General features: G+C 39.6%; 1 protein-coding gene across 1 annotated transcript; it reads left to right on the top strand.

Annotated features, from left to right (window-relative positions):
- The first annotated feature begins 271 nt into the window (after positions 1-271).
- LOC134347769 (uncharacterized) lies at positions 272-22063 on the top strand. The gene is made up of 10 exons (XM_063050173.1): positions 272-523; positions 2159-2270; positions 5515-5667; positions 8076-8231; positions 12539-12612; positions 12858-13055; positions 14821-14958; positions 16752-16841; positions 19150-19293; positions 21935-22063. Exons 1-10 carry the CDS (start codon positions 272-274, stop codon positions 22061-22063), a joined length of 1446 nt encoding a protein of 481 aa, XP_062906243.1.
- Positions 22064-22480: the final 417 nt, after the last annotated feature.

A 22480-nucleotide genomic window follows, 5' to 3' on the forward strand; every position in this document is an offset into this window, starting at 1 on the left:
TTGATTATGAAGTGCTTTAGAGTGTTCTAAATTTGTGAAATACTCTCTATAAATAAGTGTTCCTTTTGATTTCCCCTTTCCTGAATTCCCTTGCATCAATTTCAGGAACTGAAAAATTCACTGTCACATACAAAAAGAGAAAGGGGCCCAAGGAATGAAACAACCTTGACATGCAATCATTTATCATCTTCTACACAAGACTATTGTGAAACAAACACAGCAGCATCAAATGTAGATTGGTAATACAAGCCTTCAGTTCAGTAAGTCAGAAATGGAGCAGCAAGAGTCAGTGATCCAACAGGAGCTAGCAGGCAGAATCACTCTTTACTCCATGAAAGGATGTCTTCACTGCCGTTATGCAAAGAATCACCTGACCAATATGGGCCTCCCATTCTTTGAAGTCAATGTGGAGAAAAATCCTGTAATACACCAACAGATTATAGATCTCACTGGACGTCTTACTGTACCACAAATCTACTTTAACAACATCCATGTTGGAGGAAATGATGATTTTCAGAAGTTGGTAGGTAAAACTGATCACTTATTGCAGTATGGTAAGTTAATATGGCCTAGAACTTTATTCATATGATAAAATTCTAAACAAATAAAGTAGGTGTCCATTTTATTGAATCACCTTGTTCTGCACTCCACTCAGAACGGAATCTACCACTGACTAAGTCAAAAATATTGGAAGTATTGAATATGAATGGTAAACGCAACAAACTATTTATTCCCATTCTGATATGTCTTTCCACTGCACACATTTTAATTCCACGTCCCATTCCCATTCTGATATGTCTGTCCAAGGCCTCCTCTACTGTAAAGATGAAGCCACACTCAGGTTGGAGGAACAACACCTTATATTCCGTCTGGGTAGCTTCCAGCCTGATGGCATGAACATTGACTTCTCTAACTTCTGTTAATGCCCCACCTCCCCTGTACCCCATCCTTTCTTTCTTTCTTTCTTTCTTTCTTTCTTTCTTTCTTTCTTTCTTTCTTTATTTCTTTATTTATGTATTCTTTTTTTCTCTCTCTCCTTTTTCTCCCTCTGACCCTCTCACTATACCCATTGCCCATCCTCTGGGCTTCCCCCTCCCCCTTTCTTTCTCCCTAGGCCTCCCGTCCCATGATCCTATCAAATCCCTTTTGCCAATGACCTGTCCAGCTCTTGGCTCCATCCCTCCCCCTCCTGTCTTCTCCTATCATTTTGGATCTCCCCCCCCCCCACTTTCAAATCTCTTACTAGCTCTTCCTTCAGTTAGTCCTGACGAAGGGTCTCGGCCTGAAACATCGACTGTACCTCTTCCTAGAGATGCTGCCTGGCCTGCTGCGTTCACCAGCAACTTTTATGTGTGTTGGTTGAAACTAATTATCAGCTCCATGTATACCGTGGCCAGGAGGAATTAAACAAGGAGTTTCAATCTGCATGATTCCAAACAGGGTGTAGGTTTGTGAGATGAGGGTAGTTTTCCTGCTAACTTAAATACTATGAACTGGCTGTCCTTCACCACTGTTACAGTGAAGCCAAATGCAAAGCGGAAGGAAACCTCATATTCTACCCAGTAACGTACCACCTAATGATATGAACAATAATTTTTTCTTCTTTCAGTTAACTCACTCTCCTGTATTACTTTCTCAATTCCATCAGTCCATCCTCTGTTACCTTTTATCAATGACACACCCCTGCTCATTATTACATTCTCCTCCCTGCTTCCATCTGCCCATCACCCACATGCCTATCCACCAGAGTTTCCTCTTCCTTGCTGAACCTTTCCTACACCCCCCCATATAGTTCCATCTGCCCATCACCCACGTACCAAACCACAAGGGGTTTTTCTCCCTTGGTTCATCCTTCCTACCCCCTTCCCCATCAGGTTCCATCTACCCATCAACCCTATCTTACATTTCTCCACCTATCACCTACCAGCATCTGGTTTGCACCCCCCCCCGCCCCTTCCTGCACGCTGCCTATCTTCCCTTTACGTTCTCTGTCCTGATGCAGGGTGTCAACCCAAAATGACACCCATCCCTAAGCATTTATAGATGCTGCTTAACCTAATGAATTCCTCCAGTAGTAAAGCAACATTTTTGATGTACCTGTCAGATAGTCACAATGCAATAACATGGTGAAATAATGAATCACTTCTTTTCTCATCAGCCGCAAGCCGAGCTTGACAAACTGATTGATCTGGTTAAGAATGAACCTGTACCTCCAGATGCTCCTCCAATCCCTGAAACGGAAGTTGTTGAAGAACAGGTGCAGAAGGAAGGTAGGAACAATGAAATTCCACAAACTCACAAGTGGTGACTATCAAGGCGAAGGCGTACCAGTCATGTATTGTAGCCATCTCTTTCCATCCAGGCTTTACATTGCTGCAGCTTCCATTGAAAATTCAAAGCAGAATGTTGAAAGGAAGCAGTAAGCTGTACACTTAGAGGCTACTTTATTAGGTACGCCTACGCATTAATTCAAATGTCTAATCAGCCAATTATGTGGCACAAACACAATGCATAAAACCATGCAGATGTGGTAAAGAGGTTCAGTTGTTGTTCAGACCAAATATCAGAATGATGAAGAAATGTGATCTAAGTTATTTTGACTGTGTAATGATTGTTGGTGCCAGAGAGGGTGGTTTGAGTATCCCAGAATTTGCTGATCACCTGGGATTTTCTTGTGCAATAGCCTCTAGAGTTTACAGAGAATGGTGCAAAACACAAACAAACACACAAAAACATCCAGAGGGCAGGAGTTCTGTGTGTGAAAACACCTTGCTAACGAGAGAGGTCAGAGGAGAATGGCCAGACTGGTTGAAGCTGACAGGAAGGTGACAGTAACTCAAATAAGCACATGTTACAACAGTTGTGTGCAGAAGAGCATCTCTGAGTACACAACATGTTGAATCTGAATGGCTACAACAGAAGAAGACCACAAACATACACTCAGTAGACACTTCATTAGGAACAGGAGGTACCCAGTTAAGTGGTCACTGAGTGTAGTTGCCATGGTTATATCATAGAAAGGGTGAATGTCATCGTGGACACCAGAACTTTGATGATATGTTTTGCAAAAAAGAGAATTTGCTGTGGTATCGGGTTCTTGACGTGACTAAAGGAGGAAGAATGTTTGTTCAATCTGTTCATGAGTAGAGTACGTATATCTATGTGAAGCATGGCAGATCAAAACATGTTTCAAAACAGACAATTGTTTCTGTGCAGTGTGTGAACAGGTTCTGCTGCTTTGCAAAGCCAATGCAATGTAAAAAATTTCCTGTGGTTTGGCCCTGGAATGGGAAGCCAACAACTAATTGTATTTCTTTCAATTATTCATACGATGTCAGTAATTCTGGAATGACTAGAAATTCAATGACGCTACTGGTGGTGTGGCTGCCTTACTGCTCCAGTCGGCTTGGCTCGGTTCTAACCTCCAGTGTTACCTGTGTGACGCTTTTACATTCTCACTGTGATATTCTTGTCATAGGTTCCCCTCCTCCCACAGTTCAAAGACATGTGGATTAATCACTTACTATAAATTGCCCCATGTGGCTGCTGGGAAAATCATGAATTGTTAATTGGCATGTGTAAGACCATAAGTTATAAGGAAATTGGAACTGAGCAGAGGAATGGAATTGTCCTAGGACTTCATGTAGATCAATATGTCAAAGGCCACCTATGTAACTAGAAATTATTGCCATTCGTTGTTAGTCTTCAGAAGATGCCAGTGAGCATTCTCCCTGACCCATTGCAATCCCACTGTGTTTTAAGTTCTCTGAAGCAATAAAAAGATGGTATATATTTCTAAGTCAGGAAGTATGAAGAGAGACTTGGAGATGGCATTCACAGCATCTTCTGCTCTTAACTATCCTGGTGATAGAGGTTGTGGTTTGGCTATTAATGGAGCCTTGATGAGGTGCTGTACTGATGGTGGAGAAAGTGAAAGTTTAGTATAGCAGACAGGGTGGCAATCAAAGTTTTAATGGTGTCGATTTCCTGAAGAGTAGTTAGAACTGAACTCATCCAGGAAAGTGGGGAGTATCTTGACTTGTGCTTAGTTACTAGTGGCAAGTCATTGGAGAGTCAGGAAACCCAGCACATGACCCTCTCTTGTATCCACCGAGCTTATGACAAAGTCAGATTGATTTTATTATCACTTTGCACAAGTACGTTTGTGCACAGGTACAATGAAAAACTCACTTGCAGCAGCATCACGGGCCCATAGCATCATATAGGCTACATTCAAGGAAAAATGTACATTAAACATGAAAAATACAGTTTTTTAACCAGAAGGCACAATTACAAACACCAAAAAAGTCCATTTTACTGCAAAGTGGTCAAAGTGTACATGGTGTTGCTAAACTGTGGTGATTAGGGTTTTGCCAGTTAGTTCAAGAACCAAATGGTTTGTTCAATTAAACATAATTAATGATGATCCAAAGTCTGTTGATCATGGGCAAATTTATTATCATAACACAAGTGAATATCAAATTAAATTATATCCAATGTGTGATAGTCAGACGTGAAATATGTAAGCTTACTTTTAGCTTTATGACTCAGCTCCTGTCCATGGTTGAAACGTGTAATTCTGTTTGCCAGTCCGAAGAGGTTCTGAGTGTAACTGAAGTTCCTCACAAATATTAATTCAGATTGAGATTTTAAGAATGAAATACTTCACTCAATTCTGATGGCTATAGAGTATTACTTCCTTGTAGTGTCTCAAAATAACTTTGCTCTAATAACAGAAAATGTTTAAGGTATTCGCCAGCAGAGAAATGACCGTAGAATTAGAGATAAAGTTAACATTTCTGATTCATCGGAATATTGGCCTGGAAGTCTAACTCCGCTTCTTGTATGAAGCGTAGGTAATCCAGAAAACTTGGTATTTAAAGAAATAGCGTTTTACAGAGTCATCATGTCAGAACACAGAAACAGGCCCATTTATCCATTGCCTCCATTCTGACCATCAACACCCTTCAACACAAATCTTACGCTTTCCTCTTTCAATCCCATCACCTGCCTCTGCTGCCCACATACACTTTAGACATTTTACAGTAGTCAGTTAACCTAAGACTAAACGTGTGTTTGGCCATCTTGGATGAAACCAGAATACCCGTGGCAAAGCCATTCATTCACAGGAAAAATATACAGACAATGCCCAAGGTCAGGATCAAACCTGGATAAGGCAGCAGAACTGATTGCTGTACCACTGTGCTACTCAGTGATTTTGTTCAACAATTGAGAGCGAAACTTTATTTTTAGTTTTGGAGATTTAGTTCTTTGTTTGTGTTAAGGAAAAGTTTGCCACCACAAATAATGCTCTATTTGATTCTAGCTATTTATGTCAAACATAATCTGTACCTAATTACTGCAAAAGGTACAGGATGGCTTCTTTCAAAGAGACAGCAGGTATAATAGTATACAAACAGGCAACCTGTTCATGATTCACAGAATGCACATTTATGTCTAAGCTTTAAAGCACCCACCGTTAAGATTAATGAATTTTTATTATTTGCTTTGTAGAACCAGTAAGTAAAGTAGATGAATATACAAACCTAATCATGGACTTCAAGGAAAGTGGGATTATTGGCAACAACTGGATCTGCCTCAAACTATACCAGGACACCTTTTCAGGGAAAAATTTTGTGAATTGGCTGGTCGATAATAGAAATATTGGTGAGTTTGCTAGATGAAAAATCCTCTACTTTTCATCAGTTGAAAAATGCTCAGAAGTCCTTTGATTTGATTGCAGCAGTTTGAGATGAGATTGTGATAGCTTCTAATGATAGCACAACCTCATGAGGAGCCTCCTGTCACATATTCAAAGGATATCCTGGTTACCACTAATTCAGTTATATTTCCATTTGTTTTACAAGCACACTCTGATGGAGAGTGCTTGGTATACACACTCCTTTATATATATATACACACACACACACACACACACACACACACACACACACACACACACACACTGCTTTGTCATTCTACTGTCGTTGCACTGAGTGCACACACTCCACAGTCTTCCCTGGTCTATTCTCGTAATAGGTATAAACCAAGCCAATGTGCTTGGGTTGGTTTTATGGTGCCTTTTCTGCCATACATGCAGAATATTCCATTTCTTTAGTAATGGGGATATATAAATGTTTCGTCATGGCTATCCCTCGAGGTTGAGAATGATGGTCTTCATTCTGAAGTGGCCCACAGAGCGAAAGTGCCTGTGCGTGTATTTGTTTAACATGTACTTGATGTTGCACTCCAAGAAGCACACGATACTTCACAAATCAACCAACTGATTCCAATGGCATGGAAACCACGACGATTGGAGCTGATGGATTTGTTGCAGCCTTCATCTGCCTTCACAACCGTTGAGTTCAAAGTAACTTCGTCCGCCTGTTCCACCGTTGAGGTTTTGGTTGGATTGTTCTTTGTCAGGAACCTCACCCTCGACCTTACCGCCATGGGTGACCCTACCAGGAGCATAGCTCAAGACGGCATCACTCTCGGGATCTCAGGACCACACAAGCTTCTCCACGACAAGGTGACAATCCACGGAGAAGATAAATGTTTACATATTGTTTGTGCACTGTATTTAAGGTAGATATTTCTGTTTATTTTGTAATATGATTGTAACTACATTGTGAGGTGCATCATATTCTAATTCATGTGTAGTCTTAAGTTAACTTTGTGGGTAATTAAAGATGGCATATCCTGGTGTTTAATAACCGGAGCTCTTTGCTCTCAGTAGGAGAGAGAGGAGAGTTGCCAGGTGTTCACACTGCACAAAAATAGTATGGAGCTATTATTGTGTTTTCTGGTAGATACCTTTTTGTAAATATTGGCAGTTTTTATTTCACTATTTTCACTAATTTTTGTAAGTTAGGTTTTTAATGCAACACTCACAACACGCTGGAGGAACTCAGCAGGTCGGGCAGCATCCGTGGAAAGATCAGCCGACGTTTCAGGCCAGAACCCTTCATCAGATTTTTAATGCACCTAATCAACACATTAGCAACTAAGTGACTCCAGCCATTTTCCTTTGGACATAGCCTTGTATCTAACACACACCCTGCAAGCATTAGTTTTCTAATGCATTATTGTTACAGTAGCTCTTAATTAAAAGTGACCACAAATTCAGACATTCACCTTTGGTTACCTGTACAAACTTGTGCCAGGGTATGGGTCAGTGGTAGTGCTAGATTTTGGAGGACTGAGATGGAAAGGCCCTTTGTGAGCAGAGTTATCTTGATTGGCCAGAGAACTTGAGGATTCTGTTCAATATAATGGAAAATATTTTTTCTCTCTGTTCCTCTCCCAGTAGTTGCCTAGATGGGTGTTGGCAAGGTCTCGGAGATCTACTGTGTGCTAGAAGCTGGAGGCAGGAGAGTATGTGGAGGAAAGGAATGGAGGGAATGAGGCAGGGTATAAGGAACAGAACACTGGCTTCACTGAGAAAGGGAGAGAGAAAGTGGTCTCAGCCTGAGCAGAAAAAAAGATCAAGGGGTGGGAAGGGAATAATAAGTTACCAGATGGATAGTGAGGGGAAATCTTGAGCTGGTTGGCAAGGGGCACAAGGAAATCACATTCTCACTGCCAGCCGGTACCCAGATCTCCCTTTTGCTGATTGTGTAACTCTATTTTGCTTTCCTACCCTACACCAAGTATCTCAATTCCCTCTTTGAGAAGTGTTAGATTCAAAAGTTTTTCTTCAATACAGGATGAACCATGAGATAGGGAAAGGGTTGTTGAGAGAATTGTACTTGATAGTGGTGGGGCAATAATGGTTGACCAAGGAGAGGCTATCCTTATTATTGATAAAGGATAACGGGACTTTAGAACTACTTTGATGTCATGTGCCTTACAGCAGAGTAGAGGAAAACTGAACTTAAGTCCTGACGAAGGGTCTCGGCCTGAAACGTCGACTGCGCCTCTTCCTATAGATGCTGCCTGGCAACTTTGATGTGTGTTGCTTATTTTTTAAAATAAAATTTCTAAAATAACTTCTGAGTAGTTGTTTTGATTAGTAAACATATCTATAAGGAGTACTCATTCTTTTTTGTCCTTTGATCTGTATTTTAATATAGACAAATCTGCAGCGATTGACTTGGGAAGAGATCTGACAAATAGAAAGTTTTTAAATCCCGTGGCTGTAAAAGAATTTGAAGACAGCAATGCTCTGTACAGATTGGTGGAGCATGACTCTGTTGCTTCATTAAATGCCAAAATTGCAGCCTCTTCTGGTATGTAGAATTTTATTCCTTTTCTGCTCCTGTTCAGTGGAAGATCACCACCAGAACATATGATTTAAATGGGCAACATCCAATGTTCCTGACTGCTATCAGTAGTAAATGTGAATGACACTTTCCACATCCTATAATAATAATGGAAAACATCTTCAATTCCAATAAGAAATTTAATCATCTATCATTGTATGTACATATTTTCTTTTCTTGTTTCAACCATAGTCAATGTCCTTGACCAACAGTAAAGAGATTGCCGAGCAATTTTATTTATTTATTTAGTTACAGCACTGAACGAGCCCTTCCGGCCCAAAGAGCCACACTGCCCAACAACCCACCTATTTAACACTAGCCTAATTGCAGGACAATTTATAATGACCAATTAGCATACTCACTGGTAGGTCTTTGGACTGTGGGAGGAAACCGGAGCACCTGGAAGAAACCCACGCGGTCATGGAGAGAATGTACAAATCCCTTACAGATGGCGCCGGAATTGAACTCTGAACTCCGATGCCCCAACTGTGATAGAGTTTCACTAACTGTTATGCTACCCTGGCACCCAAAATAGACACTATGCAAAAAAATTGGGAAGTAATTAGAAGCAGTGTACACGTTCAACTTTGAATTTGGGTGAATGTTTAACAATTCATTTTCAGGAACATCATTGGCAAAACCAACATTTGTGGCCCATTCCTAACTGCTCTTGAGAAGATGGCAGTGAGCTGTCTTCTACAGTGACCTGCAGTCCTTCAGCTGAAGGTTACAATACCTTTGAACAGGGAATTGCAGGATTTAGACCTATTGATGATGAAGGACTAACAATATATAGTATGTCCAAATGAGAATGTTGAGCAGCTTGGAGGAGAATCTCTGTAATGTTAAGGAGAACTAGTTTTTATCCAGTTCTTTTAACCTATGTGCAGAGATAGTGAGAAGGCAGAAATAAATAACTTAATCCTGCACTGTTGCACAAAATCTGTGTCTCTGTAATCAATGTTCCCTCTAAGCTGTGCGCTTGCGCGCGCGCGCACACACACACACACACACACACACACACACACACACACACACACATATTTTGGTACTAGTGCACAAAAGGTTGTGACCCTCGACTTTATTGCCATGTTAAGTATATTTCATGGTCGTACACAATCACATTTTCTTTTCTGGTTTCTGATGTGGATGGTATTGATAACATGGAGTTTGCAATGATTTGTCTGCAGATTTTAGAACAGGATTATTTACACTGTTTTTATTGAAGAAAATATTCAGTGTGCTCACGTTGTTGTCGCTGGGCAAAATATTGCACAGTACAAGATTTTTGTGCACACTAGTCATTACAAATCAGAAGGAACATTGTTTACAATGGTTACTTATTTAAAAGCACGCTTAAAGTTTCAAGTGTTTTTAAATAATCTTTTATAGACTTGGCTTTCTTCATTTGTAAATGCTTTCACGGGATCAGCAGTCTTTTTCAAATAGCCACAAGGATACCTCCTACCAAGACTGAAAAGCCTTTGTCAAATTTGCCTTCTCCACTGCCGTGTTTCTCCTGATTTTGAACCTCCAAGCAGACAATCACTTCAGGGTAGGGATTCTGACGATCAATAGAGCTATTGTCTTTGTTCCTAACTCATGTTAGTGTCATAGTCATCGATTCATAGCACAGAAACAGGTCCTTTGGCCCAAATGATCTATGCTGACAAATGCCTGCCTGAGTTAGACCAATTTGCGTGGGTTTGGCCCATATCCCTTTAACCTTTTCATGTTTATGTACCTACCTGGATATCTTTTAAACCTCTACCCACCTTTACCACTTTCTCTGGCAGCTTGTTCCACATACGCCACCCTCAGGGTGTAAAATCTGTCCTTTCATGTCTGCTTGGAGCTCCACCTAGTGCTCTGGGTCATCCTGATGCATCTGCTCTCCCTGCCTCACTGAGACCGTTTAAAATTTCTCCATTCCTGGTTATCAGCCACCCGGTTCTGTCCAGTATGTCAGTGATTCACCCTACATTGTCCCTTCTATCTTCCCCTTTCAGGTTGATATTAACTCCATCTGGCCTTCTCACTTCCCAGTCTCTTTGAGCTCCCCCACTCAGGGTAATTTCAGTAGCTCACTGCCTTCTCACTTTCAGTACGGCTTGAGCACTTGACTCTGCCTTCTCACTGTCTGATCCGCTCGATCTCCCACCCGCTTTTCTCCTTTTCCAGGTGATTTGCGCTTCCACCCTGCTTTCTTCTTATCAAGTCATCTTTAACTCCGTCATGTCCCTTTTACATTGGTTTCAGATCCACCTTGTCCCTTTCAGGTCTGATTTAGCTCCACTTGTCTCTTTCACGTCAAACTAAGCTCAATTCCACCTCCTTTCACGAGCAGCTTGAGTTTAACTTTGCTGTGTCCCTCTCAGATTTGCTTTACCCCTGCTTCCCTTCAAGGGTGGCTGGAGCTCTTCTGGTCCACTGCAGCTCCCACCACTGGCCTTCCCCCTGTTTCGTCCACTTGAGCTGCCACCACTGGCCTTCCCCCCATTTCATCCACTTCCCCTTGTTTCGTACACTTGAGTTCCCCGTTATGTCCGCTTGAGATCCACCTGGCTTTCTGCCTGTCACGTCCACTTGAGATCTACCTGATCTGTTCTCCCACTACATCTTCTCCCTTTCCTCCCTATCTGGTCCATTTAAGCTTAACTTTGGTTCCTTCAATGTCTACTTGTGCTCTTACCCGCTGGTTCTGCGTTCTCCTTTTCAAGGTGAAAATTTCCTACCCTGCCTTCTCTTTGCTAGGACAGCTTGAGCTCCTGTCTCTCTTTCAGGTCTGTTTTGGTTCGGGTCTGTATTAACTGCATCACGTCTTCTCCTCAGAACGGTGGTTTGAGTTCAACCTTGGTTTCTTTCAGGTCCGACTGAGCTCTCACCATTTCTTCTCCCTACCAGGCCAGGTTCAACTCAACTTTGTTGCATTAATTTCAGGTTTATAGCCATTTCACTCACTTTGTGGTATGTTTTAGTTCCATTTGGCTTTGCCCCTTTCAGGGCAGCCTGAGCTTCCAGCACATCACCTTTCTTTCCTCCCTATCTAGTCTGCTTGAGTTAACACCACATCCTCTCCCTACACAGTTTCAGTTCAGCTTTGCTGTGTGGGAGGGTGGATGAAGTAAGAAGCAGGGATAGTTGGAGATTCCTTCTTCTTCAGCCTTTTATCTCTTCCTCCTATTCCCTCCTGGCTTCTTTCAGTGGAGCAATTATTGTTCTAAGTGTGGCACAATGACACAAGAAACTACACTAAGACAAGTGACAAAAATATAACTCAAAGACCTGGGTTTCCCATCGTACTTTAAAGAAGTAAAGAACTGGTGAGGCATAGAGGTGCTGAGAGTGAAACTTGGAACATGGAGATGGAGCGCAATCGTAGGATGAAGGTGTTCAGAACTATGAAGAGATCATCTTCTGAAGAACAGAGATATCATTTGGTCTATAACTGGGAAAGATTTCTGAGGCCAAATCACAAACAAGGGAAGATCTGCAGATGCTGGAAATCCAAGCATCTTGGCCCAAAACTTCGACTGTACTTCTTTCCATAGATGCTGCCTGGCCTACTGAGTTCCTCCAGCATTTTGTGTGTGTTGCTAAGATTTCAGAGGTGTAGGGAATGGAGGCTAAAAAGTGATCAGTAACTAAAGCTGAAAATTTTAACAGCAAAGTTCAAAGTTAAAAATAAATGTATTATTAAAATACATATATGACAGCATATACAACCCTGAGATTCATTTTCTTGCGGGCATACACAATAAATCCGTAATAGAATAATAACCATAATAGAATCAGTGAAAGACTACACCAACTCAGCTGTTCAACCAGTCTGCAAAAGACAAGAAACTGTGCAAATACAAAAAGAAGCAAATGATAATAATAAATAAATAAGCAATAAATATTGAGATGAAAAGTCCAGAGGCTGTGGGAGCATTTCAATGATGGGGAGGTGGTGAAGTTGAGTGAAGTTATTCCCTTTGGTTCAAGAGCCTGATGGTTTAGGGGTAATAGCTGTTCCTAAACCCGGTGGTTTGAGTCCTGAGCCTCCTGTCCCTTCTCCGTGAAGGTAGCGGCAAGAAAAGAGCATGACCTGGGTGGTGGGGGTCCCTGATGATGGATGCTGCTTTCAACACATCGTGTAGGGGTGCTCAATGGTGGGGAGGGCTTTACTTTGATGAAGTGACTGTATCCACTTCTTTTTGTAAACTTTGTTGAAGCAGAATCTCATATTTGTTTCTAATAGTAACACGCTGAAATAATCTGTCAAATTTCAGTTTTTCAATATTTGGAGATCATGAAAGATTTACTTGCAAAGTTGTTCTCAGAACACATTACATCAGACGGCAAGGTTAGTCAATACTTCCTTTTTAAAATCCTATTCTTTTGCTAAACAATTTAAAATTTTCTATTCCTATCTAAAACTTCAACCTCTGTTAAATAAAGAGCTAAACAGCTCTTTAAATGTTACTGATTCTTGTAATTATTTTATAGATAGCTTTAGCTCATTTGGTTTGATGATGGAGTAAACATAGGTTTCTTAGTTGCAGATATGTCCAAAATTATAATTAACAATTTCATTTTTCTTTATTGCAGATAGTAGATTATCAATCCATGGCTGCAAATCCAGTTTTTGAGGAGTATTGTCAACATACAACGCAGTTACAGCATATCGATATTAGCAGTCTCAGTAGGATAAAGAAGCTGGCATTCTTCATCAACCTGTACAATATATTAGTCATTCATGGAAATATTAAGAACGGACCTCCAAGAAATGCATGGCAAAGATATCAAGTATGATGGCAGACGTAGTCTTTACTTGTTCTGAGCACATAGATATATTTTCTTCCATAGAGAGGTTGCTTCCTAGAATGGGTTCACGTGCGAGTCAGGTCAGGAAGTGATGTGAAAAGCAGTAAAAGCCAGGGACACTCAGCAGGGTCAGTGATTTGACCCTCAACAGGTCAGGTTGCGCCTGTGGAAACAGAAGCTGAGTAATGTTTCAACCAAGTTAAAACCACTTTCTCCAGGACTGGGATAAAGAGAAAACATTTAGTTCAAGTTCCCAGTAAAGAGACAAGTGATGTTTTCTTTATCCAAACTTTTACGGTTAGTATTTATAAAGTCTTGGAGCATACAGCACAGAATCAGGCCCTTCAGCCCTTCTGCCCTATGCTAGCCAAGTTCTCACTTAAGCAAGTTCCATTTGCTTATTTTTAGCCTAAATCTCCCTAAACCCTTCCTATCCATGTAATTCCCCAAACGCCTTTTAGATGTTCTTAATATACAGTACCTGTCGCAACCACTTCTTCTGGCAGCTCATTCCATATAAAGACCACCCCTTAGGTGGAAAAGTTGCCCCTTAGGGTCCTATTTAATCTCTTCCCTCTCACCTTAAAAGTATGGACTCTATAGTTCTTGGTTCCCCCAACCCTGGGGAAAAAAGACAGGGTGCATTAGCTATTACTTAGCTGAGTGCATTAACCCTACCAATGCCGATCATTAAGATCACCCTCTCATTCATCTGTTTTCCAATGAGTAAAGTCCTACTCTCCCAAACTTCTTTCTATAACTCAGTTCCTCAAGTCCAAGTAACATTCTCTTTAATCTTTTCTGTACACCTTCCAATTAATGGTATCTTTCCAATAGTAGAGCAACCAAAACTGAACACAATCTTTCAAATACTGTATACCCTCATCTATGATTTGTGCAACTACAAAATAACATCCTAACTTTGTACCCAATGCCCTGACTGATGGAAGCAAGAATACCCAAAGCCACCTTTACTACCCTGTCTATCCGTGACGCCAATTTCTGCAATCTATCTACTCCTAAGTCCCTCGGTACTACATTGCTCCTGGGGCCTTACCATTCACTGTAAAATTCCTACCCTGATATGTCTTCCCAAAATGCGACACCTCGTACTTATCTAAATTAAACTCCATTTGCCATTCCTCAATCCACTTACCCAGCCGATCTAGATTCCTCTGTATTTTCTGGCAACCATTTTAACTGCCATTTACATAGTTCATTAAAAGGACAAAATAACCAGATGGTGGCCCATCATGCCTGCGTCAATGTTTTGAAACTCGATATATAAAGGTTCCATCATTTGTTTTTTACCCCCCCCCCACATAATTCTTCCTTATATTCATTTCCTTTTGAAGGTGATAGCTAAAACTTTATCTAGCAGTCTGTATTAGTTGGTGCATTTGAAATCCTAAATATTTATTGCATAACGGACACCTCCAGACCTTTTTGTTAATTGATAGAAATCTGTGTCCTCGGGTTATTGAAATAACAGCCATTGGAAACAATTTTTCTTTGTTTACTCCATCTAGTTTTGCTGTGATTTTAAACACCTCTTTCAGATATCTCCTCAATCAAGAATTATCCCTCACCATATTTGCTGTCTTCTGATTGAAGATGTTGAACAGATCAAATGCCATATTAAAATAAATATAATAATTTATTTTGAGGAGTTTTCCAAAGTGGATACTTTTTTATTTGATTTATGTTTATAATAATGTCCTCTGAAATCAATTTTGTACCGTTTCAGTTTTTTAATTCCATAAGTTACAAGATTGGTGGAAAGGTGTTTTCGCTGAATGATATTCAAAATGGTGTACTTCGTGGTAATCGAAAAGGTCCAGCTCAAGTTACAAAACCATTCTCAAAAAATGATCAACGTCTTAAGGTTGCTTTACTGCTTGAATATACTGCTGAATTTATATAAATAAGTTAACTCTGTTGATTAATGTCCTTAAAATAATTATAATGATTATTCCAGCACTTGAACTTTTTGGTGAATTGTCTTCTTTGATTGCAAATCCTAGTCTTTGTTATGTTTTCTCCAAATCTCAATCTTATAAGATGATCTAGGTATCATCAGGAATATATGTTTTTACTCTGCCTGGATTGTAACTGTCCCATCAAATTATTACAGCAAAAATCTCACTAAAAATCAAAAGGAGATTTGGCAATGTGGGATATTTGGCCAATATATGAGCAAGTTCCAAAAAAATTATCTGGTAATGCCGCAAGTGCTTGAACTATTGGGTTTATCAAAATTTCAAATCACCAGTGATTGAATACTTTAAACAATAAAGGATCAAAACAACTTACTTCGAAAGCTAGTCTATAAGAGTGCATGCTTATTTTGCTCTTTAAGGCAATACTACATAGAATCTGTAATAATTGAATGTATTAAACTTTCTTCCATTTTGCACAGAGTTTCATCAATGCAAAGTGGATTTTTATAAAGGCTCTACTTGACCATTGAGCAGAAAATTAACGTCAACTATATTCTATAATATAATCTTTGATATAAACTAATTTCACTGTTTTAAAACACAAACAAGAGATAATCTGCAGGTGCTGGAAATTCAAGCAACACACACACAAAATGCTGGAGGAACTCAGCAGGCCAGGCAGCATCTATGCAAAAGAGTACAGTCAACGTCCCGGGCCAGTGAAGGGTCATGGCCCGAAATGTCAACTGTCTTCTTTTCCACAGGTGCTGCCTGGTCTGTTGGGTTCCTCCAGCATTTTGTGTTTTGTCACTGCTTTAAAAATACAGTTTCACAACTTAGGTAACCCAAAAACTCAACAACTTTATTATCTAGAAACTGAATCAATCTACATGGGAGGTTTTGGGTATATGTATGATGATGCAAATGTTAGAAATTCCCTTTCATGGTCCATGATCCATGAACCAGTCCTCACTGGGAGATTAGAACATTGACAAACTTCTATAGATGCATGGTGGAGACTATATTGACTGGTTGCATCACAGTCTGGTCCCTGTGAATTGAAAATCCTACAAAAAGTAGTGGATGTGGCCCAATCCATCACAGGTAAAGCCCTCTCCACCACAGAGCACATTTATATGGAGCATTGCTGCAGAAAAGTAGCATCCATCTTCAGTGAATTTCACCAGCCAAGTCATGTTTTCTTCTCACAGTTGCCAGCAAAAGCTACAGGAGCCTCAGGATTCATACCACAAGGTTCAAGCAGTTATTACCTCTCAACCATCAGACTGTTGAACCAAAGGGGGTAACTTCACTCAATTTTACTTGCCCTATCATTGAACTGTTGCCACAACCTGTGGACTCACTTTCAAGGACTCTTCATTTCATATTCTGGATATTTATTGCTTATTTATTTATTTTTATTTTTTATTTTTTTTCTTTTGCCATGGACTCGGAGGTCAAAGGGCTTAAATCTATTTACAGATGAGATGATGATTTTTTAAAAAATATTACTTACTGTGCTTATTGTTCATGATGGAGACTCCTCTTCAGTGAGGTTATCAAAAGAAGATTGATCAACTGCTTTGAGCAACAGATCAATTAATTCCTAAAGCATGACCTTGAGGGTCTAATTACTTGGCATTTTCATCATTCATTCAGCTCCCTCTGCCCTTGGCACTTAATGGTGTTTTTCTTTTGCTATCTGAAATGCACTGTAACACCTTCTTTAATTTTTCAGGTTGCACTGGAGGGGGTAGAGCCACTTATTCATTTTGCTTTGAACTATGGAGCAATTAGCTGCCCTCCAATCAAGATTTACACCGCCGAGGTTTGTTCCAATTACCATTTTAAACCATGTGCTCCAAGCTGATTCCACAACCTATGGACTCACTTTCAAGAACTCTACAACTCATGTTCTCAGTCTTATTTATTGATTATTAATTTTTTTTGTATTTGCACAGATTACCTTCTTTTGCACATTAGTTGTTTGTCAGTGCTTGCGTACAGTTTATTTATTGATTCTATTGTTTTTTTTTGTTCCACTATGGTTGCCTGCAAGAAAATAAATCTCCTGGTAGTATATGGTGACATAAATATACTTAGATGATAAATTTACTTTGAACTTTGGCCTGTCCCCTAAAACCCTCACTAATTTTTATAGATGCACCGTAGAAAGCATTCTTCTAGTGTGCATCACAACCTGGTATGGAAGCTGTCCTGTCCAAGACCGGAAGAAGCTGCAGAAGACCGTGAACATGACGCAGCACATCACACAAACCAATCTTCCGTCCGTGGACTCACTTTACACCACACGCTGTCGGAGCAGTGCTGCCAGGATAGTCGTGGACGCGACCCACCCAGCCAACACACTTTTTGTCCCTTTTCCCTCTAGGAGAAGACTCAGGAGCTTGAAGACTCGTACTGCCAGATTTGGGAACAGCTTCTTTCCAACTGTGATAAGACTGCTGAACGGATCCTGACCCGGATCTGGGCCGTACCCTCCAAGTATCCGGACCTGCCTCTCGGTTTTTTTTTGCACTACCTTACTTTCCATTTTTCTATTTTCTATTTATGATTTATAATTTAAATTTTTAATATTTACTATTGATTTGCACTCCAGGGAGCGCAAAGCGCAGAATCAAATATCGCTGTGATGATTGTACGTTCTAGTATCAATTGTTTGGCGACAATAAGGTATAAAGTATAAAGTATAAAACTTTAAACTTTGAACATTCGAAAGTTTTCACTTTCTGGTGTTGTCTCCTTATTTAGGATGCATTTTACCAATGACTTATTTTATGTTGCAATTTTTAAATCTCATAAATGACTGCCTGAATTTTCCAACAGTCTTTTCTCTTTTCATATAACTTGATGATATCAGAGTATTATTTTGACTTTTTTTCTGATGTGATGGAAAGTTTAAGTCTATACTTGATGGCCTAATTGACAAAGAAGGGCAAATAATGGTCCAGCAGGATACACTTCCTCATGACACAAAGAATGTGGGTGTTGAAATCTAGAGTAAAACATAAAATGTTGAATAAACTTTGTGTGTTGCTCCAGGTTCTCGTGTCTGAATTTTGTTGCTCCCCCACAAAGTCCCTTCAAGGTATGCCCACTTTGAAGAAGTTCTCCTCCTCTCTTTGGCAGGAGGTCTGTAAGATCCTGTCTCACTGCTCCCCCTCTTCAACCACACTATCACCCAGACTCACTACTAAAACATGTCTTTCCTTTGTACTGATCTCCACTGCCTTCTTGTCTTGTGTGGCTTCCAACTCAACTTCCATACCTCCCATTTTGGTCCCAGCCAAGATCTAAAGTATTTCTGGTGCTATTTCCAATCTCCACTCCCCAATCTGCCTGTCACACCTCCTCAAATGGATCCATTTGCCAGCTCTTGCTCCACCCTTCCCTCCATCTCTTTATTGTGGCTATCTCCCCAGTATCATTCAGTCCAGATAAAGGGTCTCAACTTGAAATATTGACTGATATAAATGCTGCCTGGCTGTCTGGATTCCTCCAGCATTTTGGGTGTTGCAGGAGACATTTGCTCCTCTGGCTAACTTGAACTGGTTAGCTGATGAACTCAGAACGCAGAATTATAAAATGAGCTATGTTGCAATGTTTAAAGAAAATTTGGAGATTGATAACAGAATGTCCAGGTTCATTTTAAAGTGTATCTATAAAGGAATGTACAATTTGCCCAAAATTTCATACTAATTTCTTTTTCATCATGTTAGCTGATTTCAACTTGAGTATAAATAGCCTTTGGGTCCCAAAGTCACTGAAAGGCAAGGGCTGTCAGGGCTTCTGAATGGCTCCTGTAAGGATTACACATTCCCATGTATTGTCTGAAGGTGAAATCAAGCTCTATACTTTTCTCTGCCGTAGTTAAATGAGCTTCCTGTAGGCAATTAGCTTCTCACCTGATATCCTATCCAAAATGAGTAACATTCTGAAGGGGTTCCAGAGCCTGTATTATTTATAGGCGTGTATAACGTAGTTATTTTAAATTACTTGGTGATACGTGACTTTCAGATACAAGTCAAAGCTGCCAAAATATATTTGGATGGATAGCAGAATGCAGATGGTGTAGAACTTTGCAACCAAAACTGTGCTTTAATCCCCAATTCCAGGATGTTGACAATCAACTAAAGATTTCAGCTGAAGCTTTTCTTGACTGCGCTGATGGCTGCCAAGTCAATGTATCGAGAAAGGAAGTTGGTCTCAGTCAAATTTTTAAACGGTATAAGATTGATTTTGGTGGAACAAATGAGAAGGTAAAATATTCATGTTGACTTCCAAACTATGCTCTTGAACTAATTGAAAAGAACTGACGACAAAGTATACAATTTTCATAAAGCATCATGGTTTAAGACAATTTTTATCCATATCAATTTATTGATTAAAATGTTCAAAATTAACACAGATTCAATTAAGAAAAAATAATCACATTTCATGGTTTTAATAATGGAAGATACTTAACCTTACATGAAGGTAACTGTTAGTAGCAATTAGCTTAAAAGTAATAAAAATGGAAAAGTTTAGTTCAACTCTCCACACCAACTCACCCGAAGCATTCCCATTAATTGGCACACTAATTACCACTCTAAATATTCATTTGTTTCAACATCAGCATACCATCCAAGCCCATAAACTGATCCATCAAGAATGAGACAGCAGCCACGTGCATGGGAACACCATCCCCTACATTTTCTCCACCAGGTCATACGGTATACTGACCTAGAAACAAACACTGAGAATTTAATCCCATCACTTTTTTTTTCCAGAGTTAATTAGATTGGGCAGTGAATTATGGTTTTGATAATAATGGCCGCATCCTGAAGACTTGTAATTTTTGCAATTCTTTTGAATGAGTCTGTTGTCAAAAATAACGTGAATAAATAAACTGTCGTTAACTTATTTAGCATGATTTGTACTCCATGGCTTTATTTTAAGGTCCCATAGATTAATTAGTAATGACACCAACCTTCGAATTCAAGCTTTGCAGAGCTTGATAGTTATAAGTTTGTTCTAGGCTACAGAATTATATTAATCAGATGGTAATCTGAGTAAGATAATAGCAGATGGAATTTTATACCTGTCAACTTGTCAGATCTAATAGGGACACATACAATCAATGATTGGGCTCTGGGGAGTTTAGAGGTACAAAGGGACTTTGGTATACAAGTCCAAAGTTTCCTGAACATGGCAGCACAGATAGATGGGGTGGTGAAGAAGGCATACATGATGATTGCCTTCATTAGCTGTGGCATAGATTACAAAAAGCAAGGAGGTCATGGTACAACTTTATATAGCATTGTTTAGATCACAGCTGGAATATTGTGTGCAGTCAGGTCACTGGATGTGATTGGACTGGAGAGGAGATCCACTGAGATGTTGCCTGGAATAAAAAGTTTCAACCATAAGGAGAGTATGCGTAGGGTGGTTTGTTTTCCTTGCACACAACTGAGGTGTGCAGAACTGTGGCAGGCAATGAGAGAGTGAAAAACTGCTCCCCATGATGGAGATGTCCAAAACCATAGGGCATAGATTTAAGATGACGATTAAAGAGATTGAATGAATATATTTTTTCACCCAAGGGTGATTAAAATCTGGAATGCATTGTCTGAGAATGTCAGGGAGGCAGGTACCTTCCCAACATTTAAGAAGTTTCTGGATGAGCACTTGAACTGTCTAGGCACAACAATCTATGAAGTGCTGGAAAGGATTAGCCTAGACAGGACTTGATGGTCAGCATGATCTGATGGGCCCGTTTCTGTGCTGTATGACTCTATGCCTCCCACTGTATCGAGTTAGAAAATGTCATTTTCACTAGATCACCTGACACCCATGTTTGGCAAAGTGCTGCAATCATAGACACAGGAGCAGAATTAAGCCATTTTGCCCATCGTGTCTGCTCCACTATTCCATCATGACTGACTTATCATCTCTCTCAACCCCATTCTCTTGCCATCTCCCTGAAACCTTTGACCCCCTAACTAATCAAGAACCTCTCAATCTTTGCTTTAAATCCACACAATGACTTGGCCTCCACAGCTGTCTGTGTAAATGAATTCCACAGGTTCACTACCCTCTGGCTAAAGAAATTCTTCCTCATCTCAGACCTAATTGGACATCCCTCTATTCTAAGGCTGTGCTCTCTGGTCCTAGAGGAAACAAATCATAAGAACATAAGGGATAGGAACAGATAAGTCCTTTATCTTTTATTCATTTTACAGGATTGGAGCATTTCTAGCAAGGCCAGAATTTGTTGCTCATCTAATTGCTGTTGAGTAGGTAGTGTTGAACAGCTGCAACCCCTCTGGTGAAGGTACCTCCACAGTACTTTTGGTTGTGGAGTTCCAGCTTTTAAACCCAGTGACCATGAAGAAACAATGATAGGTTATGAGGATCATTGAGAGCATGGTAACAAGACACATAGAAAATCATAATATAGCAACAACCTTCTAGGAAAAGAAATATGTTTCCTAAATCTAATAGAATATTTTGAAGATGTTACTAACACCATAGATAAGTTTGAAAGGACTGCCACATAGAAAATAATCAATTCCATTATTTTAAAAAAGCATATAAATCCTCCTTGATTTTCACCATCACTCTGTTATTGAGAATATAAATTAATTGGTTCAATTTTCAAGATTTTGTGTGCATATCAGTAGATTGCATGTATGTATTTAAATGTAAAAGGAAACTGATTGGATGTCAAGTTCTCAGATGTCCTGAAGTGATAAGGTTTGATTAAAAAGGTAATTTCTCACTGTCAAAAAAGTGATAATTTCTCAAAGACTAAAACTTGCTTCACCCTTATTTATTTCTACAATTGAACCTAAAATATTCCTGAAAGCAAGACAATATATTATCTGGTTGAATGTATTTGTAATTTGATCATTTGTACAGTTGCTGAAATGGGTGTTGGAGCATCTCCAAGATTCACCAAAGAAGAAAGCACTGAAAGAACTCCTAGACCATGGAACAGTCAAAATTGTTTATTTTCTATTTGATTGGTCAACGAATTCTAAAGACTGATGATAAGAGGCATTGAAAGCTATTGGCTCCGTTATATTCACCATCCAGTGATCCTTACCAATATTGTCTAATATTTTTTGTTGTTGTGTTATGCTATAGATTTACCAACCATTAGGGTGTTTGATATAAATATCTGCAAGCACCTTAGTATTCATTACAGTTTGTTACAGTACTTTGCTCTCTTATGCAATTGTATGACAATGCAGAACTCATGTCTTCAAAAACAGTCTAAGCTTGATGTTTTAGTCATAAAAGAATAACTAAAAGGAATAATAGCTTCAATTTTTTTCTCCTTCTCTGACTAAAACGGTATGGAATATGTCAATTCAGCCAAATGTTTTTCAGACTGATATTACCATCTCTCTAACTATTTTTTTGTGAAGACCTTCATGATGAATTATCTGCTAATATAACTGT

Source organism: Mobula hypostoma, chromosome 6 (assembly GCF_963921235.1).
Source record: "Mobula hypostoma chromosome 6, sMobHyp1.1, whole genome shotgun sequence".
Classification (NCBI taxonomy): domain Eukaryota; kingdom Metazoa; phylum Chordata; class Chondrichthyes; order Myliobatiformes; family Myliobatidae; genus Mobula; species Mobula hypostoma.